At 31.6% G+C, this 27,016-nt stretch overlaps 1 protein-coding gene across 1 annotated transcript; it reads right to left on the reverse strand.

Annotated features, from left to right (window-relative positions):
* Positions 1 to 1,180: 1,180 nt before the first annotated feature.
* LOC137388467 (chitin synthase chs-2-like) lies at positions 1,181 to 26,247 on the reverse strand. Its single transcript, XM_068074952.1, has 13 exons — positions 26,104 to 26,247; positions 23,816 to 23,910; positions 20,200 to 20,396; positions 19,474 to 19,600; positions 18,927 to 19,071; positions 15,754 to 15,881; positions 13,446 to 13,600; positions 10,233 to 10,414; positions 8,663 to 8,812; positions 5,869 to 6,090; positions 4,699 to 4,868; positions 2,136 to 2,220; positions 1,181 to 1,396 (listed from the first exon to the last, which is right to left on the reverse strand). Exons 1-13 carry the CDS (start codon positions 26,245 to 26,247, stop codon positions 1,181 to 1,183), a joined length of 2,016 nt encoding a protein of 671 aa, XP_067931053.1.
* Positions 26,248 to 27,016: the final 769 nt, after the last annotated feature.

Raw genomic sequence — 27,016 nt, forward strand, 5'->3', positions numbered from 1 at the left:
AATCATATTTAAACCATTTGTGTGATAACGAAAAAGATAAAAAAAAATTTTAGGCTCACATGATTTGGAAACAAAATGACATATGAGATTATTAGCTTGATATGATTTGATGTAGTATAACATAACATGCCTTATAATATAGCCTTTTAACATAATAATGTTTTATGATGTAATCTAATATATTATAAAATCATATATTATGATGTGACAAAAACAATGCAAATGTAATAAAATTTGGTGCAATGAAGTTTAATAAAATTAAATATTATATTATTGTACATATCATAATATAATATTAAGTAACCCAATTTACTATAATATAAAACAATGGAATAAAATACAATACGACATATTATAATACAAAAATATTATAACGAAAATAATATAATATAGCATGAATAATATAACAAGTGTAATAAAACGTACAAAAATATAACATTGCCAATATAATATACAACAGTATAAGTCAATATAAAATAGTATAGGTATAGTTGATAATGTAGAGCCACAATATAATGCAGCAATATATAATAATGTGGCACTATATAATGTAATGTTATGACAGGTTACATTATATATTGTACAATATCATGAAGTTATAGTATTATTATTGTGATGCAATTTTATACTTCAAATATGTTGCCAAATATTATACCATATTTAAATGCAATGCAGCAAACCATGAATTATAGCGTCATGTAGAGTAGCGCAAAAAATAAGAAATATTACATAACTGTAATCTAATTTTGCAATAAAAATATTATACATGTAATTGAAGTGCCGTCAGAACTTGAATTGTATGCGGAGCATAATTCTGAAAATGAACTTCAAGATTGAATTGATTGCACCAGAACACATTGCACAATCAGAACCCTAAGCTAAAATGCTATATAGCACACTTGTCACTTCCATTTTAGTATTGCAGAAAATCCTGGGTTACAATGCTATACGACACACTTGTCATTTGCCACTTCACTTCACATGTCACTTGTCACTTGTGCATTAGTATTGCAGAGGACACTAACATATGATGATATGATCCATAAATAACACTTACAAAGCCATTTAGCAATCTCAATTGAATTTTCCTACAAAATCTCCACAAGCAAGCTGTTATTTGTAAAAGATCAGAATATACAATATAGCTGAGAGGCATATTTTAATATTTTAGCGTATGGTCTTACCTAAGTACTGACTTGAGCATTAGCAACATCTCTTTTTCTGTCTCATGCCACATGGTGGCGCAGAAGTATATCTGAGTAATACTTGGGTCTCGTTTGTAAGCCTCTCCTAACCCTTCGAATGCTAGCGGGTCCCTTTCCGTTGGACGAGAATTGAAATTGCATTCGCTGTCTTCTGTATTAGATCTAACCCGACCTGCTGAGCTGGGACTGGGCTGAATTACAAGTAACATTATTATTATTATCGCTGTATTACTGTATTATTACTGTTATATCTTTACTTAGCTTCTGCCACTGTTACAGTCAGAAAGAGAATCTATCCTTGAATTATAACATACGATACATACGTATACATGCACGTATACGTTACATCCATACACATCCATGTACATGTATGTATGTAATGTACACATACATGTACATACATGCATATGTATGTATGCGTTACTTACATATACGTACATCCATTACATACATAGTAACACATTACATATATTCACATACACTGTAGTACATAAACGACAGGACCATCAAGTATAACATACTCTATTACAGTACATCGTAGTATATTATACCATATTATAAATAAATTATATAGTTATCATACAGGATATAACACAATAATATAGTATGTAACATAAATTCAAGCTAGAAATTTAAACATTATACCAAAACATAACATAACATGTCAATGAATTATGCTCTATTATAATATGGCATTCTATGATGCCAAGTAATAAATTAAATATACAAGTTATACAACATAATAGACCTATAATTTGATAAAGCAACACAAACTGTTCTCAAATAAAACTAACACAAATGTAACTTTAAAAAAAACAAATTATTTTATGCAACAACGTAGCATTATAAAATTATTCCTATATACCGAGCTGTGATGTCATATACTCCTAGCTGTTTTCTGTTTGTTCATAGTATATTTGTGTAACTCACTTTCTTTCTTTCTCTTTTAGGTTTTCTGTTGTAAAGAAGTGACTGTTCAATACACTCAGCATCAAACATCGGCAGCAGATAGAGCCTGTTCAATCAGAAAGCCAGATATACACAAATGACGTGACATTTTCTCTAAGTGAGCTGTATAGCAAAACTTTACTATAGTGTGCTACTATTAATCTTATTATAGTAAAGGTTTGGCACAGTTAGAAGTTTAAAAAATGATTACATAGCATGGGAATCAAACTTGCAACTTTTACTATGGTAGACTGACAAAAGCATATCAGAGTAATGGTTCATATAGTTGTTACACCTGACGATTTCTCATGATACACTAAACTGCCAGGGTACTAGTCAAGATTAGGATGAAATGATTGAAAATTTTTTTTTTATAAAAAATACAACTAAGAAATTAATTAAATAATCAAAAAAATGAATTTAGATACAAGTTAACAATGAAGAGCCTAATGATAAAAGTGCCTCACATACTAGAGAAATTGAGTCCAAAAGTGCAATCCATTTTTTCCTGACTTTTAAGCAATTTCTTCATGTTAGAATTGACTATGCGCATTTAACATGATAACTTTACAACTAATCAGTCTATTTGCATAAAGACTTGCACGTTTATAACTTTTATACCTGTACTGCACTTTGCTACACCTGTGCTTTATAAATTTAAACCATTCTAATTCTTTTGTAGAATGTTGTCTAGACACTTTCAGTAAACGTTCTTTCAATTCTCAGGCTACAAATGCTTAAAAATTTGAAAAAATACTAAAGAAAGTCATAGGGAACAAAAACAGAGAAGCAGACATAGATGGGTAAAAGAAGGTCGGAACCTTGACATTCTTACTTTCCAAAAAATCAGAAAATAAATCTGAACTATAACAAAAACCATGTCTGTTGATCTGTTGGTCAGAAACCGTGGTTAGCAGACGCGATAAAACATTGCCTACAACGGGATTCAAACTGCTGACTTTTAGCTAAGTGTACCGACAGACACCTTAGGACCTGCACCAATTCACTGCTCTTCTGTGTTTCAGAATAGTTTGGCAGATACTCATTTTGTTTGATTTATTGGCATGCCTGATGATCTCTCACAACACACCAAACTATTAAGGTAATAGTAATAATAATAATAATATAAAATGAAGTTTATTTGGATGGGCTCAAACCCAATTAAAGTATACCAACACCCAGAGTATACTATTTAGTATATTCTGGTCTTTACTTACAGTTACCATAAGTAATCGATTAGGTATTTAATTAAAAAGTCTTTTTTTTATAGATTATACTAGCAAAATATTTTAAGTTTTTGCTAAACACTATTGTGTGTTTAATCAGGTACATTGTAATTGATAAAATTAAAGGAGTAAGATTGTCAAAAAATGATGCAAGTAAAAAAAATGCGAAAAAAAAGAAATAGGAGATATTAAGTATACTAACAGTTAGCTTAACAAAAAAACTAAATATTGTTTAATAAAAGCACTAACAGATGCACTAATGATTGCGGTAATACATGCAGTGACATGTGCACCTACATGCACACTAAGATACACTAGTGGATACACTAACATATGCACTAATATGTACACGAAGATATGTACTATCAAATGCACTAAACTATTACACTAATATATGCACTGACTGTATCAATATGTACACAAAGTAATGCACCAACTAATGCGATACTAGATGCACTAATATTTGACTTGAGATAGGCACTAGCAGATATGCACTAAAACTTGTACTAATGGATGCACTAATGTTTGGCTAACTTATGCACAAACAAATGCACTAATAAATGCAATAATAAATGCACTAAGAAATGCACTAATAAATATAATAATAAATACACTAATAAATGCAATAATAAATACACTAATAAATACAATAATAAATACACTAATAAATACAATAATAAATACACTAATAAATGCAATAATAAATACACTAATAAATGCAATAATAAATACACTAATAAATGCAATAATAAATTCACTAATAAATACAATAATAAATACACTAATAAATACAATAATAAATACACTAATAAATGCAATAATAAATACAATAATAAATGCACTAATAAATACAATAATAATTAACTAATAAATGCACTAATAAATGCACTAATAAACGCAATAATAAATGCTCTAATAAATGTAATAATAAATGTATTAATATGTGTGCTAAAAATGCATTAACAGCTGCATCAATAGATACACTAGCAGATGTATAAGTTATCTGTTTAGTGCAAATATTGATTAATGAAAAACTGCATTATTAAATAGTAATCGTGTCATCAAATATGAAAACGTCCAAATAAAAATATGTGGAACAGCAATAAACCATACTAATAATTTCATCAGTTATATGTAAAAGTTATCTAAAGATTAGCTGTTTTGTTTAGGCTCTGAGAGAAAGAGTAATAGAAAAATATGATAAAAAATATGTATGTTTAAAAATAAATTAAAAGTTTGAAGATAAACAAAACAAATTAAGATTACCTACTCAAAATGGAGTAGAATTTGTATGACCATAATTTATGTTGAGAACCAACCTTTCTGTCTTGGGGATCGTTTTATGAGGTTTTTGCCAAGCATGGAGAGTACTGACAAGTTGACTTAGAAACCAGAGGGCAAACATAACGGATACCCCAACGAAATGAGGCCATGCATTTAAAGATTCTCCAAATAGCTTCGGCTCCATAGTATTGAAAATTATCATTGGCTTGCAACAGAAACAAAATTTAAAAGAATGTAAGTTAGTAAGAGCTAAGGAAATATAGGTTAGAATATTTTGAGGCTATTGATAACGTATGGACAATAACAGCAGCTGTAGCAGTTAGGTGGACAGATTTAGCAGTGATAACAGTGACAAAGCAAATATTGAAAGAATTAGAAAATTTAAAGCCAAAACAGCTAAATTTTAGCTGTTTGAACCCTCTGATAAAACAAAACAGATGTAGATGCAAGTAGAAATGACTATGATGCTATTCTGAAAGGGTGTTATCTGAAAAAAATGATAAAATGTTAAAAATGTTGCAAGTCACTGCAGGTGACCATGGCTAACAATTGCGAAACCTGTTTGTTCTGATTACTTTAATAAATTTTTTAAAACTATAATTACAAGCCTAATGCAATGTGAAACCTGGCATGAAACTAGATGTCTTACTCTAGTCGCCTGATACTACAATAAAGTATTAGTAAATAATTAAACAAAGACGCCAAATGCAAATAAAATTTTCTATCTAACATAATTACATGACAAGCCTAATTTAAAAAGTAACAAGGGAGACTAAGCCCAAATTCTGATATACATTTATGCAACTGTAATGATATGTTAAGCACTTTTTTTGGGCTGAAACATTTCTATGGCATTATGCCGAGTGCACTGTTTACAGCCTGTGCATTATGGAATACTGGGATGCGAAGTTTGTGATGTCTAAGGTCTTTCCCTAATACCACCTTATATTACAGTCATAATGTATTATGGACTTACTATAAGCACACCAGCTGCCTGCATAGAGGTCGAGTATTTTATATAAATAACATCTAATCATACATTCGCCTATCAACAATCAGTTCTCTTTGATGCTTTGCAAGCTCTTGATATAAAAATAAATTAGCTTTTTGCAACCCGTATCATGTTGTATGTACAGTTAAGATTTTTTCGCAGCCCCGTGTCACAATATGTCTAACAATTGAAACTCACACAGCTTTTGACTTACATAGTTTTCAAGCTGGAAGCTGTCAGGAAATTTCTTGGCAAAAAATATGATGGCAAGACTGACAGGAGTCAAAAGTACGAGAGGTGCGGCGAAGCAGGCGGGGTGAAACTTGCTTTTGATAGCGTGGAGCACAAAGTAGTAGCAGACGAGTGCCGAGCTTATGCAGACGAGTGCGATGTAAATAGGGGCAAGGTCATCATAATTTGCAGATGGAAATTCAATCTAAAATGAAAATAATAATAGAAGCTTATTTTGGGATTATGTTTGCATGAGAAGACAACTACTGTATGTTTGCATGCATTTTTTACCTAAAACCTTTCTGTCAAGGTTAATTAAACGAAACATATAGCTTATAGAAAATATAGAGTAATAAATAAATATAGTGCAAAAGCTTTGGGACTTTTAATTTTACCATACAGAAGTTCTCTTTGGGTGGTCCCCAACATATGGGTGATCCCCAATTTATATACGGTCCACAACTTATAGCCAGTTCATGAAAAATCCAGTACAGCATATGAACCAAATATAGATTAAACTTGGTATTTAATCTACACATTAAAAATATCTATTCCAGGATCAAAGAGAGTTACAATATTTTATACTTTAAGTATTAAACTATAGATAAACTAGCAGTATGCCCGGCGTTGCACAGGTATAAAAACAGCTTATAAACAGTGGCAGGTAATGTAGTTGCCTGTCACTTGCCATTAGCCTGGCACATTGCCAATGACTAATTTGAGTAAGTTACTATCCATATTTCTAATCTTACTACTAAGAGCTGTGAGAGCAAGCTTTAATGACGTCGTGTAAACGCATTGTGCTACACGTATTTCAACCCTGATAACAACTCACATCACCCTATCTGCATCTAACGCAGATTAATTGGTTAGATAAATGCCTGGTGATCAGGAGATTTAAAGATCAAATCCTCTGTGATACAGATTTTTCATTGCTAGATACTACTTGCTATAGCTAGACAGACTGAGTGACAGATGACAAACTTTGAGATTTATATGCTGCAAAACTTCTAATTGAACTCCGCCTCTATTTGACCACCACTATGAAAGAAGAGTTGCAAAATAGAGCGCCACCCTCTATTTAAACGCCACCTCCATTTGACCGCCAATTTGACAATCTTTGATCATTATGAACCCATTATATAAAGTGATCAGTAGAAAAGTGTCCATAAAGGCGTATTAATGAAGAATCGCTTACATTAATAAAAATGAATTCTCTCTTTGTCCGACTCCAAAGCTTTTCGTTTTTTTTGTTAAAAATTTGAAAGCAACACCATTGAAATAATTACCAATGGTCTGAAGCTAATAGTAGTTTCTTGTTTAATGCTGTCTTGATACTTCAAAGTAGATGTACATGTAAATAAAAACGGTTTACATTTATGATGGTAGATGAACGGCTAGTTTTAGGCTAAACCTTTACTCGTTGCATTTGTGGTGAATGCAATTCGTAAAAGTTTTGCTCTGCCACAAAATTGCTTGGACGCTACGATTGTCTGGCTAAGCAGTGCAGAAAAATAGTTGAGGTAAAAAAACATTTTGAAAGGTATTGGACAACCAGACGATGTTCATTTCATTAAAAGCAAGCTACAGGAAAGCAGATATCCGAGCAAACGATGCGAATATTTTTGTTTTAAAAACAATAATTTTTGTTTCTGCATGTATTATAAGTTTGGTTCATTCATGTCACTTGTTCATGAAAATATATTTATGGCATTTAATACATAATCATTATATAACTTATAAATTTACAGATTTATAGCATATTATTTGATAGCATCATTGCAGTAGTCTAATCTTACAATTGATCAACGCTCGTAACTTTTCTTCTGTTGCACATGAAAAGCTAGTTTTGGCTGCAAACTGTAGCAAACATATCAAAGAATGCAACAAGCTTTTATGCAACATTGGCTAATATGCATATAAAGCAAAAACATGCCTTCAAATTTAGGATGAAGTAAAAAATTGACAGCTCCAACAAACTGCCAAGCAGGACACAGGCTATAATATTATAACAGGTTAACTGCAAGCAATAGATGTCAGCTGGTAAAGATATTTCTCGGTTTCTCAATGCATATTTATTAAGTATTATATTTGGTAATTTGATTTTTCAATTGATCGACGCTAGTAACTCCTCTTCTATTGCACATTAAAGTTAGTTTTGACTGCAAACTGTAGCAAATATAATAATGAATGCAAAAATATTTTGTGCAACACCAGTAGATGAACATATAAAATAAAAATATGTCTTCAAACTTAGAATGAGATATAATTGAAAGCTTCAACAAATTGCAAAGTAGGACACACTCTATAATATCATCGCATGTCTATTGCAAGCAATAGATATCAACTGGTAGAGATTTTTTGTTTCTCAATGCATATTTATTAAGAGATCTTTAACAAGTTGCAGGTAAGTTAGCAGATTTATTGCATCCGATAAGTTTAATATTGTTTCACTGGAGGAAGAGGGCAAATATAGGCGACATTCACTTTGCCCATAAAAGAGTTACGTGTACAAAATTATATTCCCAAAATTCTGACGAGCTATTTAAAAAATGTGGTACCAGCCTTCAATTTAACGCCACTTCTAATTGACTGTCCCTAGAAGAGATTATATAAATTAAATTAGAGGTTTTACGGCATATAGATAAGTTGGTTTAATAATAACATTATCTATATTGTATTGTTCCATTTTATTACTTTATACACTATGTGTGCGATATTACCATTAGGCTTACTAAATTATTATAGTTACAAGAAATACATAGAGTGAGACTCACTTTTTGTTCACAACCCTCTGAACTGTTTGAGCAACTCAAATTAGCTCTCGGAAGATGGAAAAAGTTATTAGTTGGTATTCCAGTAGATATGGAGGTAGAGGTGACTGAGCCAATGATGGTGATGCATATCTTAGCAAGGTTTACAACAACCTAAAACAGAATATGGTGCTACTGTATATAAGTATTACAGTTTATCTATAAATAATAAAATAATTTTAATTTAAAGATTTTACAAAGGTTGGCAGAAGAAAAAATTAAAATTTTTATACTTTTCACATCATGCAACAAAACAAAATTATTCAAGTTTTATAGATGGAAAATTCTATAGCTTTGGAATTTTCATGCCTAGTTTTTGTACAACCATATAGGGAAATTATACTTTGATTTTAAAAAATACTACCAAAAATGTCTTAAAACCAAGTTTCTTGAATTTTTGCTAATATATATGAACTATAAACAATGTAAACTACACTATATAATATAATATATACAAAATGCAATACAAAAACGATTTATGAATTTAAACGAAACCCTGATAAGCTGTCAAAAGTTTCACCAAAACTAGAAAATTTTATTTAGTCAATGATGGTGAATAAAAAAGTTCTCAAAACTGAAGAGTAAATTAGAATGCTTAGTTTAGATTCGGTCAAATAAACAAAATAGTTTAGCACTGTAACATGCAGTAATTCGAAATTTAAGGTATCCCCAATTTATTTTATTTTAAAGAACTAACTTTTTGCCTCTTTTAACTTACTTTTTCTTTTTGAACAAATAATTTTTTTCTGTCATTGCGTGCAAGATTAATCACAAGCTGTATCCCAACTTCAGTACAGAGTCATTCAACTCTACAAGCTAGTATATTTCTCTTAAAGGCAATCACAAACTGCACACCCCAAATGCCAATTTATTTGAAATACTACTTACTTTACAGTACATTTGATAGTTTGGTTTTACATGAATGTAAAACAATTGTGGATCCACGATTGTCACTTTTGGCACCAGCTTTTTATTTTCTACTTTAAATATGCAGTAATTATAAGTATGATTTTCTCCTTTCAACTTTTTATGGGCATATACCAGTAAAATGTTTTTGTTTAATGCAATTTATCCTAATATCAATCCTATATACGTACACATATATATGAATATAAACAAATATATATGTGTAAATATAAAAATAAGAAAAATATAAATGTATATAAGTAAACACAAACATAAAGAAAAAATGCGTACAAATATCCATAGATATGAATAAAAAATAAAAGAAACATAAACTTGTATAAATATAAATAAACATATATATAAATGAAAATATTAAAAGCAGTGTATATAGTTATAAATAAACATGTACTTAAAAAAATGTGAATGTAAACAAAACAGTCTATAAATGCATATAGATAGAAACAAATATCTCTAGTTATTAATGCACCCGGAGGGGTAGTCACCATTCTGTTCAACTTTCATAAACCAACAATTCATAATTCCAACTGAGATGAAAATATGTGATATATAATGTATGTTTTTTGCTAATTCTAGCTCAAGATATTTAATTTCAAATAAATATATTTACCTGCACAATAGAACTCGAGGAGCCGATTAATCTGCGATAAGGCCTAGGCTTCATCCTTTTATCAGAATTTTCCACTGAGCCGGTCAAAATGAGCTTAGAGAGACTGCTGCATGCCAGGGTATCGCTGTCAAAGTAATTGGGCCACCAGTGCACTGACATGAGTAGCAGGCCGAACAGGCACCCTGTCATGATAAAAATGACAAACACTAGCAGCTGTCTCACTGCTTTAAAAACTCTGTTGCATTTTTGATACCATCTCCTACTCCTCAGGGCACAACAATTTTTTATACCAGATATAAAGCGTAAGTACATCAACTTTAAACCAAAAAGTTATATTGTTAATATTTGTTTATATTGTTTATATTTGTTTATATTTGTTTATATTTGTTTATATTTGTTAATATTTGTTTATATTTGTTTATATTGTTTATATTTGTTTATATTTGTTAATATTTGTTTATATTTGTTTATATTTGTTAATATTGTTTATATTGTTTATATTTGTTTATATTTGTTAATATTTGTTTATATTTGTTTATATTTGTTTATATTTGTTTATATTTGTTTATATTTGTTAATATTTGTTTATATTTGTTTATATTTGTTAATATTGTTTATATTGTTTATGTTTGTTTATATTTGTTTATATTGTTTATATTGTTTATATTTGTTTATATTTGTTTATATTTGTTTATATTTGTTTATATTGTTTATATTGTTTATATTTGTTTATATTTGTTAAGATTTGTTAATATTTGTTTATATTTGTTTATATTGTTTATATTGTTTATATTTGTTTATATTTGTTAAGATTTGTTAATATTTGTTAATATTTGTTTATATTTGTTTATATTTGTTTATATTTGTTTATATTTGTTTATATTTGTTTATATTGTTTATATTTGTTTATATTTGTTAAGATTTGTTAATATTTGTTTATATTTGTTTATATTTGTTTATATTTGTTTATATTTGTTTATATTGTTTATATTGTTTATATTTGTTTATATTTGTTAAGATTTGTTAATATTTGTTTATATTTGTTTATATTTGTTTATATTTGTTTATATTTGTTTATATTGTTTATATTTGTTTATATTTGTTTATATTTGTTTATATTGTTTATATTGTTTATATTTGTTTATATTTGTTTATATTTGTTAATATTTGTTAATATTTGTTTATATTTGTTTATATTTGTTTATATTGTTTATATTTGTTTCTATTTTTTGCACTTGTTGGCGCTTGTTGGCACCGGTTAGCGCGGGTTACTATGTTAGCATTACTAATAATATCTAATATTATGTAAAATATTTATTAGTATGTTTTAAATTACTATATTACCTTTATACTGAAAGAGCTTTTGATATTCATTGTTTGCTGGCAATCTCTGTATGAGCATGAAGTCCGCTTAGCTTACAGCAAACAAAGGTTATGCTTGTTTTAATATCATTATTACACAAGCAATAACTCTGCGTGGGTCCTGTGGCAAACGAGCCTCAACAGCTGAAGACATGTCCTGTTGCAGAGAAAAGTTTAAGGTTGCAGGTCAGTTCGGTTTTTTTGGGATTTGAACCCTGACCTAGCCCTGAGCACGCTAGCCCACTAAGCCATGGCTGCTCCCTATTAAGCAGCTGTTAGGCAAGACATGAGTAGCTTCACATGACCAAATTTTTTAGAAATATTCATGATGAATTTTTTTGACAAAACTAGCATAAACATAGTAGAAGATAATACTAATATAAACACAGCCTTCTAGGTGACAAAGGATTTCTAGGTGTTGCTAGGTACCACATATGCCAAGCCATGAGAGCTAGAGTTGGAGCCACATCACCATATATTTTGTTCATATTTTCCGAATTTTATTCTTTGCTGTCTCGCCTATATAGTCATTACTGTAAAATGGGCTGTTTTTATATTTTAGAGTAGATTGCAATGAAGCTGCTTTGCTGCAGCTGTGTGTGCAGAATGCTAAAAAGAACAAAACAACTGAAAAATATTGAAACATTAAACCCACATATTGTTTACTTGGAAAAACGTTTCAATCAGGAATTTGGCGTTTTATTGGTGCTGCATGAACAATCATTGAAATAGCATTGCTATATTAATATTCTAAACTAATATATTGTATTGTAGTTGTATTATTATTATTTTATCATTGTTCTAAAAACTGTCTTCACAACCAAATGGCTGATAGTAATTGAGCACTGGCCTTAGCTTATAGCCAAAGGGTTATCATTTTGATGATTATTTTTGCTGAAAAGTCTTCCTTACAACCTGGACAGTTTCTAGTAGCGCTGTTTTCTGAATTGTTTACAAAGAAAATTTAGCGAATTATCATGATCATTATTATTATCATTATTATTTTTAAAGTTTATCTTCACAGTCGTGTGGTGGTAGGTGGCTGGTTTTAGTCCGTGTTGAGTCCGGGTCTTAACAAAAGGCCAAATGATCGAACATCTTCCTCAATTCCACTAAGAGAGGACCTTCCTCAATATGTGAGCTATTCCTAAAATGGCTGTCTTCTGTATAGTCTCAAAAGACATGTTTACTCCTACCTCGGCCAGGTATGCTATATGCCTTGTTGATATTGTGCCGAGTGCATCAATTACTATTGGTATCACTTCTGTTTTCACCTTTCACAGCCTGTTTATCTCGAACCCAAGCTCTTTGTATTTATCAATCTTCTCATCTTCCTTCTGTACTACCCTTGTGTCTCCAGGTATTGCTATGTCTATGACCTGACACTGTTTAGTTTCTTTGTTTATTAGTATCAGGTCTGGTCTTCTAGCTTTAATAACCTTGTCTGTCTGCACATTGAAGTCCCATAGCAGATTCACTTTCTCATTCTCCAATACAGCTTCTGCACGGTGGTAGTACCATTTTCCTGTGTGGGGCAACTCATGTTTTTTGCATATGCTCCATATCATTGTTATTATTATTATAATTATTGTTGTTATGATTATCATTATTATTGTTATTATTATGTATTCAAGATCTATTACTTTAAATTTTTTTTCAAAAAATACCAATCAAGCATTACATTGTTTTCATGTTGCACAAACAGATTTTGCATAATCACTGAAACTACAAAACTATTTTTTATAAACTGTTCTTAAAGATGTTTCTAGCTTTTAATACCTAAATGCCAGGTATATGTTAACACCACTCTAATGCATGGTTTATTTGAACAAGATAAAGCGGATATCTCACCAACAAGCTGACCATCAAATTCAAAGTTTCGTTCCTTAAATATATGAAAAGCGATTGGGTAGGCAAAGAGAGCTGTGAGTTGGGCGAACAGCGAAAGAATGTTGAACGCTGTGAACACTCGGTAGCACTTCTTATTCGCTTGCTTGTTCAGCATTCTAGAAACACACAGACTGAAAAACTATTCACAATTAGTAGTGAACTTAGTGATGCAGTAATATTAGTAGTAATAGACAGTCCTATTAGTGGTAGTAGTAGCAATAATAGTAGTAGTAGTAGTAATAGTAGTAGTTGTAATAGTAGTAGTAGTAGTAGTAGTAATAGTAGTAGTAGTAATAGTAGTAGTAGTGATAGTATTAGTAGTAATAGTATTAGTAATAGTAATAGTAGTAGTTGTAATAGTAGTAGTAATAGTAGTTGTAGCAATAGTAGTAATAGTAGTAGTAGTAGTAGTAGTAGTAGTAATAGTATTAGTAATAGTAATAGTAGTAGTTGTAATAGTAGTAGTATTAGTAATAGTAGTAGTAATAGTAGTTGTAGTAATAGTAGTAGTAGTAATAGTAGTAGCAGTAGTAGTAGTAGAAATAGTAGTAGTAGTATTAGTTGTAGTATTAATAGTAGTAGTAACAGTAGTAGTAATACTAGTAGTGGTAATAGTAGTAATAATAGTAGTAATAGTAGTAGTAGTAATAGTAGCAGTAATAATAATAGCAGTAGTAATAGTAGTAGTCATAGTGGTAGTAGTAGTAGTAGTTGTAGTAATAGTAGTAGTAGCAGTAATAGTAGTGGTAGTAGTAATAATAGTAGTTGTAGTAGTAGGGTAGTATTAATATAGCCAATAAAGATAGATTCAACGTCGTAAACACAATAGCTGAATTTTTATTTTTAGGATGAAGTTGAAAAAGAAATAAAATTGAAGTTCATAATGTACAACTGCTGCAAATTCAACATCTTGTTTCAAATAGAAAAAAAGCTGCTTTACTAAGAACCAATCAGAGAAGTTAACTAGCAAGGAGTGTACATGACACAATTAGTTAGCATTATTGGGCCCTTACCTCATCCACTGCTAATCATAATTCCTACACTTGCTATCAGCAATCTGAAGATTTTCTAATGGAAACTAAGGTAAATATGTGAAAAAAATTTTTTTTATTAATTAATCCTTATGTTGAACAACAAAAGCGTTGGATCGATTAATCACTTTGGTAGTATCAACTATGTAAAACTAGTTACTAGGGCTAAAACCGACAGGAATTTTGAAGGTTTTGTGTAATATATGTAATATATTATAATATAAAACAATATATTATAGTACTGTGTACTAAATTTGTGATACCATATAATACCACATAATCTACTATAGCATTACGCAATATAAAATAACATAGGTATTACACATAATACATTTCATTTACTTTTTAATATATTGTATTACATAGACTATAAATTAGTGAAACCTCATCATGAAAAACGAGATGCTCATGTAAATGCATAGCAAAAGAAAGCCTTTTGCCTCATGTCTAAACCAAACTTTGAACATAAAACTGCAATAAGAAAATTATTTTGGACGTTTTTGTGGTACATAGCGGTTGATTATTACAGATAACCAGTTTTCGTAAGCTTCATAAATTCAGTTACTAAATGCTAGAAATCAAAAAATTTTAAATTGGACAAATGAAAAAAATGTAAAATAATTGTTTAATTTAAAAAAAAAGTAAATAAACTTTGTGTAGGATACTAAGCAGTTAGCAATTAACTACTATGCAAACCATAAAATCTACTGCAAGCTAGCACAAACATTTTACGCTCCACTCAATTGATGAGAGGCAATCATTTGGAAGTTATCTACACCATAACCTTGAGTGCCACATGATGTTTTTTTTACAATGATGCAACAATTCTTTTATTGCACCATTTGATACACGATGTTGATAAGTGACTTTTTATCTACTCAGTGACTGGAAAGTTTTTGGTCATGGAAATTTTGGTCATAGTCACAGATAAGTGACGGAAAATTTTTGTTCTAATGCAACCTATAGCAAGCGAGCATCAGCAGTAACCATGACAATCAAATCAACTTTAATAAGTCTTCCAGATTAACAAAAATTCTCCAAATTTTAAATATTGACTCCGAGTCTGTCAACTAAGCTGAATTGAACAGGAATGATAGCCTCAAGCTTTTATACAATCCCATGTTTAGTAACTTTAATATTTGGTTGCATCAGTCTATAGTTAGACATGCCTATTGTGGATTATAACCATAAGCACCACAGAGTCACAAAAGACCTTTGTTAATTGTAGCTTAATATACCTGAGAAGAGAGGGAATGATTCCTAATCCAAGGAAAATGAGCACCGAATGGAACAAATCTAACTTGGGCAGGACAACAGTCGTTAGTATGATAACTCCGACAGAGTGGCAGATTTCAGTGAATAAAGCCTAAAAGTGCATTCAGCGAGTCAAGCTAAACTTTTTTAAATCAAGCATAAGTCAAATTTGCAGCAAAGACTTAAAGGTTGACTTGCAACAAAATTCACATTACAGTTATTTGGTATCAAAAGATTCACCATGTCTTACTCTGTTGTGTTGTAAGTGCCAAATATGTGGAAATTTGATTACAAGCTCTTAAAAGCTCAAAAACGAAAAGCCGCCGTAGATAGGAATCTCTTTATCTCGATGACGTAACCACGAAATTTGGTTATCGTCTTGTCATGTATGTTCTTATGTGAATTGAAAGGGCAATAAAAAGCTCAATATAAAACTTATCGTAGCACTAGTTTATGACAAACACTTCGGGTTTTACCAAAGACCCCGTATTAATTATAGATGCTCGCTACTTTACAGTTTTGTTTCGGCATTATTCAATCATCAAGTCGTAATCTGATCATGTGACCCGATACTTCGCAAATAATTTTTGCAGCACTTTTCGATTATCGCAGGTGACCAACAGGCTCGTCATGGTTATCAGACAATGATATGTACTCCTTCGAGCTAAGGTTAAAAAGTTTAACGATTTTTTACGGTAAGTTATAAGATATCAGTGCTAAAAGTGACAGAATTACAATGATGATAAAACAGACGCGTAAGAACAATAGACATAGTTTTATTAAATGCGTGAAGTATATTTGTGAAAATATTTCAACGAATAAGGTTGCAAGAAAGTGTAAACAGAAACCATCTCTCACAACTACATCATATTTGGGCCGTTTTGGAAAGGGAACCAAACTACGGCGGTCTCGTGTGGCTGCGATTTTCTGTTCGTTTTTGAGCTTTTAAGAACTTGTAATCACCTTTCTACATATTTTGCACCTACAACACAACAGAGTAAGACATGGTGAATCTTTTGATACCAAATAACTGTAATGTGAATTTTGTTGCAAGTCAACCTTTAATTAAACACAATCGACACTACAGCAAGATTTTTAACTGTAGAGCCGATAAGCATTAAGTTTACTAATTTTTTGGCAAATTGTTTTTCTGGAGCCACTACAATTCTGTTACGTGTTTCTGCACTCTGCAGGTGGCTGGTGGTAAATCACCACTAGCCACCTGAAGAGTGCAGAAACACAAAACAGACCTTTAGCAACCCCATAGAAGAACATCAAGCCAAAAAGAAGAAGTACAGTTAACCTATTACAACACTCTGATTATAAATAGGTAGATAGATATATTGTAATATCTGATCTTACCTACATCTATCACCTAAGAGTACACACTAATATTCAAATTGCTCAAATCTTAACTAACAATCAATACTTGAAACCATTGAGTTATGACCTCATTGAATAAAAAATGTAGATAAAAAAATTAGCAGTTGAAAACACCCTTTACTTTGTCCTACATGAAACAGACGCAGAAATTTTTTATTGCATTTAGATGATGCTATGCCATCTGGTAGGTCATTAGTTATAAAGCTAATTTAAATTTTAGTTTTTAATAAAACTGCTCAACCATTAAAATTTTTTATAATTTGAGCATTTTAATCCCATTTCTTAGCCCGGTATATGAGTTTTCCATAATGTACCGATACTACTGTTGTTTTACCTAGCATGCTTTTTAATTTGAGGTCTTTACAAAGGGCTCACTGTTTAAATATTGGCGGCTATTATGTCATTTTGCGCTATCAACAAAATAGGAATGCTAACATAAAAGTGTCTTTACGCAGACTGAACAAAACTAGAAGATGACAAAAATACGGAAACAAATTTATCTGCCTTTCTTCAGGAAACAAAATACAATCATAGGTCCTGTGTAAACACATTTCAAACAAATGACACAAGAATTTCCGTGAACCAACCCGCGCCATACTCTCAATGAACAAATGAATTCTTGTCAAAGGTTGACTTGCAACAAAATTCACATTACAGTTATTTGATATGAAAAGATTCACCATATCTTACTCTGTTGTGTTGTAGATGCAAAATATGTGGAAATGTGATTAAAAGCTCTTAAAAGCTCAAAAACCAACAGAAAATCGCAGCCACACGAGACCGCCGTAGTTTGGATTCTCTTTCCAAAACGGCTCAAATGTGATTTAGTTGTGAGAAATTGTTTCTGTTTACACTTTCATGCAACCTTATTCGTCGAAATATTTTCACAAATATACTTCACACATTCAATAAAACCATGTCTATTGTTCTTACGCGTTTGTTTTATCGTCATCGTAATGCTGTCACTTTTAGCACTAATATCTTATAACTTACCATAAAAACTCGTTTACTTTTTTAGCCTTAGCTTAAAGGAGTACATATCATTGTCTGATAAACATGATGAGCCTGTTGGTCAATTGTGATAATCGAAAAGTGCTGCAGAAATCATTTGCAAAGTATTGGGTCACATGATTAGATTATGACTTGCCAATCAGACCAAACCGAAACAAAACTGTAAAGCAGGAAGCATCTATATTTGATACGGGGTCTTCGGTAAAACCCGAAGTGCTTGTCATAAACTAGTGCTTCGATAAGTTTTATATTGAGCTTTTTATTGCCCTTTCAATTCACGGGAGAACATCACGTGACAAGACGATAACCAAATTTTATGGCTACGTCAAAGAAATAAAAAGATTCCAATCTACAACGGCTTTTCGTTTTTGAGCTTTTAAGAGTTTGTAATCACATTTCCACACATGTGGCACCTACAACACAACAAAGTAAGACATGGTGAATCTTTTGATACCAAATAACTGTAATGTGAATTTTATTGCAAGTCAACCTTTAAGGGAAATTGGAACGATGACATTAAACTCGTTCAAACATTGTAAAGATGTCGCTGATGAATTACTGAGAAGAATTTACTCATTTTATTGCAGTTACGTAACCAATGTCATATCAAGTCACATGGTCATTAGGTAATTTACCGCTATTATCATGCATTTTTCCAGTATGTTCTAAAACAATCCCTATCATTCAATGGCTCTCCACATGATAAGGTATGCATATCCTAATAACTCTACCTGCACTTTGTTAACAAATGAGTACTACTTACCGTAAAAAGAACCTTGAAGCCATGCCACTTAGGCTTCGTGAAGCTGATTGTCTTCCATAGGTTGCGCAAGAGTGTCACCGTGTATGGGAAACAGATGACCAGAATAAGGCTCCATGACCAGATTATAGTTTTTACCTCGGAATATCTGTAATATACGAGGAATAACATGATATATTTAATTAAAGAAACAAAGTGGCTAGTAATGTTGTGCTACTTTCACTTCATAAAACAGAAACAAAGGCCAGCAAGACAAACTATTTCTAATAATGAAGGTGTATGGAGGCAGCAAAAGGAAATAAGAAGATATGAAATCTACTTTAACACAACTACTTGAATTAAAGAAAGCAGCAATACTATCAAAAACAGTTAATCAACAAAAAATTTTTGTTAAACAAAAACTGATGTATAAAAATGATATATAATAAGATATATATAATTTGCCTTTAGAAAAGAAACTCAAAACCTAATAAATATATGTAAATTAATACTTATATACATGAATGAAATTACGGCAATCTTTAAAACTATTGCAATTTTAGGCACTTACTCAGTCACGAAAATGGTAGAATGCATAGGTACAGCTTGACAGTTCTCACAGGTGTCCGTGCAGTCACACACAACTGATGTGTTGAGGTTTGTGGCTATTAGACAGAACGTCAGTTTACTCAAGACTCCTACAAAATTGTGAAGGGCTCTCAGATTTCAACCCACACAGCTCCAGAGTTTAATAAATATGGAAGTTTTTCAGTAAAATTTTTCAGAAATTTTTTTGTATCTCATTTTATCTACTTTCCCATTTTATCTTGCTCTCTCCCTCTCTTTCTCTCCCTCTTTCCCTCTCTATTTCTCTGCCTCTCTCCCCCCTTCTCTCCCTCTCCCTTCTCTACTCTCTTTCCCTCTTCCCTCTCTACTCTCTCTCTCTCTCTCTCTCTCTCTCTCTCTCTCTCTCTCTCTCTCTCTCTCTCTCTCTCTCTCTCTCTCTCTCTCTCGCACTCAATCATCTGCTATGGGTAGTTTCCTTGCAATGATAAAATAAATGGAAATAGGTGGAGAGGTATAGAAAGAAACAAGAAAGAAGGGGGTAAATAAGGAAAGAGAAAGGAATAAAAATATGTGAGAAAAATTAATAAAACAATTATTATGAAGAAGAATTATGATCAAGAATTAATCCATCAAGATTGGCGATAATTTTCACTTTAGGTTAGATGACATGAAGCATGAAGCCCCAAACTTAGGTCTACTCTAAGTATTGTTCATTTTGTTTCCTACTTACCTGTGAACAGTATGATGAGAAAACAAAATCCAATAGTGATGACCTTCACAACTCGGCTCACAGTTATCCACATTTCAGAATCATTAGAGCGTTCTGTAGCAGGCTTGATTCCAAACAGGTCCCAGTGTGGTTTTGGAGGCTGTAAATCTGCCTCCCTCATGGTATTGTTTTCATTCTCTTGTACTTCTGACGTTTCCCTACAATATAAAATTTAAAAGAATATACTGACATACCTGCTGCTTCATTAAAACATTTCACATAAAAAGTGTTACCACTATTCAATTCTGCAAACTAGTTGTAAAAAGTTTATATGCACAAAAAAGTTATCAACCATAATTATTGATTATATTTCCCATAATCACTAGCAATCCATCTGAATGACACCATTGGTAGCTGCTGATTAGCCAATACATGATGTCATAGCAAGTACTCTTACTGAGTTTTTTCATTACTAACTGCAAAATTCTTCCAGAATGTGAGAAGGCTGTTGATCGATGCAGTTGCTAGAGTGTGGATCAACCAAGCCAAAGGTTGCGAGCTCTAATCTATTTGAAAGCGAAATTCTTTTCTAACTTTCAAGCATGGCTTTAGAATAATGAACAGGCACCATGTTTTACACCAACTTTTTCTATGACAGCGTATTTGTAACTTAATTTAAATAAATCCTAAGCGTTATGTACTTATAGTTATTGATGGTACTACAAGAATTTTGTTACTTATCTCACCTGAGTAAATGTTAAACATTTGTCATTGTCTGGGAATGTATAAAAGAAACATGAGATTCTCATTTTCTATGCGGTGCAGTCAACACGATGTAATAGGCAGTCATTACTGTTCGCTGGTAGAAGAAGATCTACTAACGAGTCCATTTACATTATTTTCAAAATTCTTTTAAACATCAAGTCATCAAGCAGAAATCTAAGAAAATGAAAACTTAAGACAATGCTCTTTAATGTTGTGTGCTAGAGGAGTACGAATACACAGTGTCTGTTGAGCCTCTAAAATTGAGTGCTCCCAAATCATTACTTTACTCAGAGCTCACCAGAAATTTATAGTTCAATAATATAGATGCGCGAATACCAACTGGGCTGTGAATGCCACAGAATCACTTTATATACATATGGAATCTGATAGTGCAATAAATGTATCGTGTTTAGTCTATTGACAAAAGCCCAACTTATCCTCTATTGAATAGTAAAGTGGTTTCGTCTGAAAATTTGGTTTCAAGTTACTTTCAGAGGACGTAGCATACATCTATCATTCTATTTATGGTATTTCAATCTATACATCTATTTATATGATATCTATTCATAGTATGAATTCCAAAGTAAGAAGCTTTAGCTGAAAGATGCTTGAAAGCTTGCAACCAAATGACTTTGTTGATGTTTAGCTAGATTTGGCGATTGGTTTGAAGCTTTGATTGGACATTTTGCTAATAGTGAATCCAATATTTACTTTATTTATTTTCACAAACAGTACACTCAACCCTGTTTCAGAACACAAAAGATGAGATTTCGTAATGACTGATAATAAATCGCTGAAAAGACTTTTAATTTTTTTAGTTTTGTTTGAATTCGTAGTGCCGTTCATTAATAAATTAGTTTTTGCTGGTCTAGATATGCGCAGATATGAAGCTTAATTTCCACCTTTAGCTTATTACAGATTAAACAGCTAAGAATAGAGCTGACCCAACTGCACTAGTATTTATATTTAAGATCAGCCAAAATGATAATTTTTTTTCAAGGTGGCTGGTACTAGAAAATCTTAACTATCAAGTCACAAGCAAGGTCAAGATTCTTTGGCTGGGGAGATAATTATACAGTACATATATCTAAAAGTTTGCCATCTGTCGATTTTGCTGTCGTTCAGTCTGTCAAGCTATTGCGACTAGTATATCACTATGAAAAATTTAAAGATTTGATCTCGGAACATACCTTTCACCAGGCGATGACCTAACCAATTAAGCTACGGCTAGATGCAATAGACTCATTAGACAATATGGGTCCTTCTCTTGGTTAGAATGCACCTAGCGCTCTGCGGTACGCGCAACGTCACTAAAGCTTTCTACCACGGCTTTTTTTAGTAAGTTTAGAAATAAAGATGCTAGCTTACTTAAATTAGCAATTGGCGATGTGCCAGGCTAATGGCAAGTAACAAGCAACTACATTACCCGGCACTGTTTATAAGCTGTTTTTAATACCCGTACAACGTAGCATTTGGCTAGTTACAAATAAAACATCATTCAACATAATAACAATATTATATCTACCTTAGCTATTGAAATCATAACATATTATCTGATTAAACATAAGTTAATAAATACCAACACAATAAATTCATGAGAAAACTCATATAGTTATAATTTTATGTTTTGTTTTAAAAATATTATCTGACACAATCCTTTTGGCTGCGAATAAGAAAAATTGTATGCATATGTAACTGCAAAAGGTGAATTTGACCAAGTTTAACTGGCAATGACAGAAGTAAAAAACACACCGAATTAGAAAGATTCTGACCTTTCGCTCTTAAAAATCATTCTACTCAACACACCTTGATACAAACCTAAAAAGGAGGACTATAAACATTGATCTCTAGAGCCTGTTGACAAGTAACAATATATTATGGTATGCAATATACAGTACTTAATATGTTAAACAATGAGTGAGTTCGATGCTGCTACCAAGCTTCTTTTTCCAATTTCTTAGTGGTTTGCCGACTATAAGTCACAGTGACTACAGAAAAATAACATTTGTTGTCTTTAAGTGAAATTTGGAAGCGATTAATTGCAAATGAAATGAGTTATTTATCAAAAAAGTCTAATGAACTTTGTTTTAAATATTTGCATGGCAACTGAATACTATCTTCAGCGTTCTTTTAACTTGATTAAAAATATTTTAATAAAGTGAATCCGCCATTATCAAATAAAGTTATTTGCAACAACACATGCCAAATTTGGAGGCAACCACTGATTGCAGTCAAAAGTTTACATTTTGGTCAAAACTTTGAGTAGATAAAACATTGATAAGTAAATCACAATAGTTTTAGCTAATTTTTAATTCACCTTTTACCGTGTTACTATTTTTTTTAGAAAATGGTAACATTTTTTTAAAAAACCAAAAAAAATTAAAAATATTTTAGCAGAATTAACTTATTGGCTTCAAACTGTAAGCAGCCGCATTTACTTCTTATTGATGGATGTGATAAACCTGCTTCTTTTTAATAAAACTAAATAGAGCTAGAACTGAGCCAGGAGTTTTCTACTCTCGGCTAATTAAAAGATCCATGGCATATACTATGAGCCTAAATATTAAAAAAACTCTAAATTTTTACACTTTGCAAAGTGACTAAATAAGATTTAGTTTTTTACAAAGAAACTCATCTTGATAATGGTTTCCTATCAGACCTCCTTGCTAGCTTGGTATAAATTTATTAATATGCAAAATATCAATAAATTGCAAAAAAATTCAAATAATATTTTTTGTGTTACAGGACTTTCAATAAAATTTATTTTGTAATAGTTTTATTTCAAAAAGTTATATAATAAAAAGATTCAGATGTTTACTAAATTTTGCTGCATTGTATTTACATGTAAGTCAGAGATAGCTTATATACTTACTGTGTAGTACAGTTCTCCAAGCCATTGCCATGAACTAAAGTCAATTCATCAGGCTGGAATGCTAAATTAACATACGTGGCTTCTTCAAGGTCCGCCTACAATTACAGCCATTATTCTTATTATAATACTTATTTCAGAAAGATCTGAAGAAGAAACAAACCAATGGCTTAAATTAAAATCTTCATTACCATATGGCTTCTGCCATTTTGTTGTCTTAAATTCACAAAGGTCGACAAATATTAGGCAGCATTGAAATATCATGGATTAGACCAGGGACGGCTAAATGATTTTGGTTATGATCCGCTACAGCCAAATCTGACAAATTAAGGATCCACAACGAGCTGAAGATGTACACTTTTTACCAGACATATACATGCAATTATTTGTGTACATCTTATAACAAGGCATCAAATATGATTTTAAAATGCTTAGTTTATATACATAATTTGACTAAAATTCAGTGAATTAATGTGCAGTAATAAATATGTCTGATATCAGAGAGAAAATTGATGAATGGGCTTTGACTTTACAATACTATCAAAGAGTGGTATTATGCTACTTAAAGCAACTCTTAAAGTTCATAAAGATGAGTATTCCTGGGCCGCGTTCTATGACTGGTTTTCACAAAATTCGTTGATGAGACCAATAACTTTACAAAAATTTAAAGGAAAGTTTACAAAAATCTTTTTAAACCAAATCTTAAAAAATACTTCAAAATATTTTTGGACAGTCTACTTGAAAGATCCACAGAAAAAACACAAAGATCTGGATTTGGATCTAGATCTACCATTTGGCTATAGCTAGACTAGACTATACAGTGCTGCTTTGAAAAAAAAGTCCTAGCCCATTTAAATAGTGACCCATCAAATAAGTTCAACTCATAACAAAGTTATGTCGGTAAGTACATAAATGTAGCATAACATATATATGGAGTTTTAGTTGGAAGCTGGTTAAGGTTGGTGATATGTCATATTTGTTTGGTACAACGCACAGATTTCACCACACACGAGGTATTGCTGTTTCATGCACTGACCAGCCATAGAGTGTACCAAAGCAAGAGTTGCTGTCTCATGCACTGACCAGCCATAGAGTTGACCAAAGCAACAGATTAGAGCTTAAAAAGGCACACATTGTCAATGTATGAGAGCTCCAGTGGCAAGTCTGAACGATAAATGTTTAATTAGAGAAAAACTGTATAAAAGGCCTTTAGATTTGTACATCATTTTTCGCAAAGCTTCTAAGTTCAAGGTTTTATACAAATCGAGCTGGCTTAATTCTGTAACAAGTCTGTATCCACCATAAAAACAGAGTGACAAGAGGTCCTTTTATCGGTTTAAGACTGCTATTAAATATTTTGTTCCTCTCCAAAAAGTTCTATTTTAGCATTGACAAAGAGCAAATGTTCAAAATTAGAAAAACAATTTTTTTTTGTAATTTATCAATTCTCAAAAAACAAAATTTTAAACACTATATGTCAAACATTTTATTTGATTTTAGAGGCTAGCTGTTACCCTTTTTTGCTTAGTTTTATAATTACTGTATAGATAATTTGACAAACGTTTCTGTTTGAAATGAAATTATTGCCAATAAAGTAATAAATTTATAGAAAAAAACTAACTTTTTTAAATTATCAGAAAATCTTTGACGAACCCGAAAGGTGCATGAAGGTGTCTAGAATTACCCTGATACTACTGCAGAAAGTAAATAAGTTATTACAGATCTACCTGAACATTTGTTATAACACTATTTCCTATATTATATAAAAGGTTTTGTCAAAATAAGATGTAGAGGTAGAGGTACATGCAAAAGTGCAGGTACGGAATACGCAGGTACGGAATGAATGCCGACTCACCATGTTTCTTCATCGCTTGCTGATAAAACAATGGAGAATGTAGCTTAGGAAACTCGCAGGGGCATAGCTATGCTATCATGAACCATATATCAGCACGAGGGCAATTTACTACCACTTGAATCCACTGTACATGCTCCAGAGACCCACTCAGTTATCTCTACGATTTGAAAACCTATACTCTCTGCGTAACTGTCTTATCTAGCTCGTGCTTACGCAACTCTAGCGGTATTGCACAAAAGCTAAGTGGGTTTTGTTTCCCATTCTAAACTAGCACAGTTTCAAGTACAATTATTTTAGTATGAAAACCTTTGCTCTATCATTTGTTCCTCTTATTCTGGATGTTTCTCTTGTAGCTGTATCAGTGAAGATGTATGTAACCGCATTGAAGCCGCTGGTAGAACAGCTTTTAGGGTTAACAGTTCAAGTTGAACCGTACTGCCGCTGTTCGCAATCCTTTGCAGGTTGAATGTGATGGCTGATTTGTTTCCTGCAAGGAGATACTGAGTGAAGCTAAGAACACTGCCACACTAACAATAACGTTGTGCTCTCGGCTAAGATGTCTGAATTTGTCAGGAGACATGCCCAGATGCTGAGAATAATTTGATTTTATATGTATTCTTTATCTTCACTGGTTACGCTATCCGCAATATTATTATATTAGCAACTTTTAAAACACTTTTGTTTAACTCACTCAATAATTTCTGTCTTCTCGTTATTCAGACATGTATCGAGAAACATTATTTTGATGATAATATGAATGCCAACAAAAAATTACACATACACACCAGCGGTTTTTGAAATTTCAACTCTGGCCTATTGCGTCTTGGTCTGTCGTTTTTATTACAAAGTAACGTAGAATTTTATTATTAGCATTTATGCTTTATATCCACTAATCTTGGGTAAGTTGGGCGAAGGTTCGCTTATCAGGCTAAAAAAGAGCTACCAGTCAAGGAGTTTGTACTTGCTAATTCAACATGCTTGTCACTTCTATTTAGTCATGCCATTTAGTGTATTGTTGGTGGAATAAATTTTGGGTAATTATTAATAAAAAATCTATTATTGCCAACAAACAAAAGAATTTTGATGACTTCCAACTGTTGTTTCTTTGGTTGTTGTAAATTAAAGATTGGACAATCAGCATATTTTAGACAAGTATTGTTTTAAATTGAATCAATAATTGTTTTAATGATTGAAAGATTGTTTTTATTGTCACATTTTGGCAGCAGTAATGACCAACTTTGATACTCAAACCTTTTGGCAATTAATTGAACTTTACGCTTTGACAGAAACAAGATTGTTAATAATGATGAAACATTTAAAGAATAGAGAAAAGAGTTCCTCGGTTCAAC

The sequence above is a fragment of the Watersipora subatra genome, chromosome 2 (assembly GCF_963576615.1).
Source record: "Watersipora subatra chromosome 2, tzWatSuba1.1, whole genome shotgun sequence".
Lineage (NCBI taxonomy): Eukaryota > Metazoa > Bryozoa > Gymnolaemata > Cheilostomatida > Watersiporidae > Watersipora > Watersipora subatra.

Excerpts from the sequence above, each read along its gene's own strand:
- LOC137388467 (XM_068074952.1), bottom strand. The coding sequence starts at position 26,247 with ATGTCTCCTGACAAATTCAGACATCTTAGCCGAGAGCACAACGTTATT. Across the intron at positions 15,882-18,926 it reads GCTTCAAGGTTCTTTTTACG|GCTTTATTCACTGAAATCTG; the intron begins GTAAGTAGTACT and ends ATGCACTTTTAG. Across the intron at positions 2,221-4,698 it reads ACGATCCCCAAGACAGAAAG|GCTCTATCTGCTGCCGATGT; the intron begins GTTGGTTCTCAA and ends CTGATTGAACAG.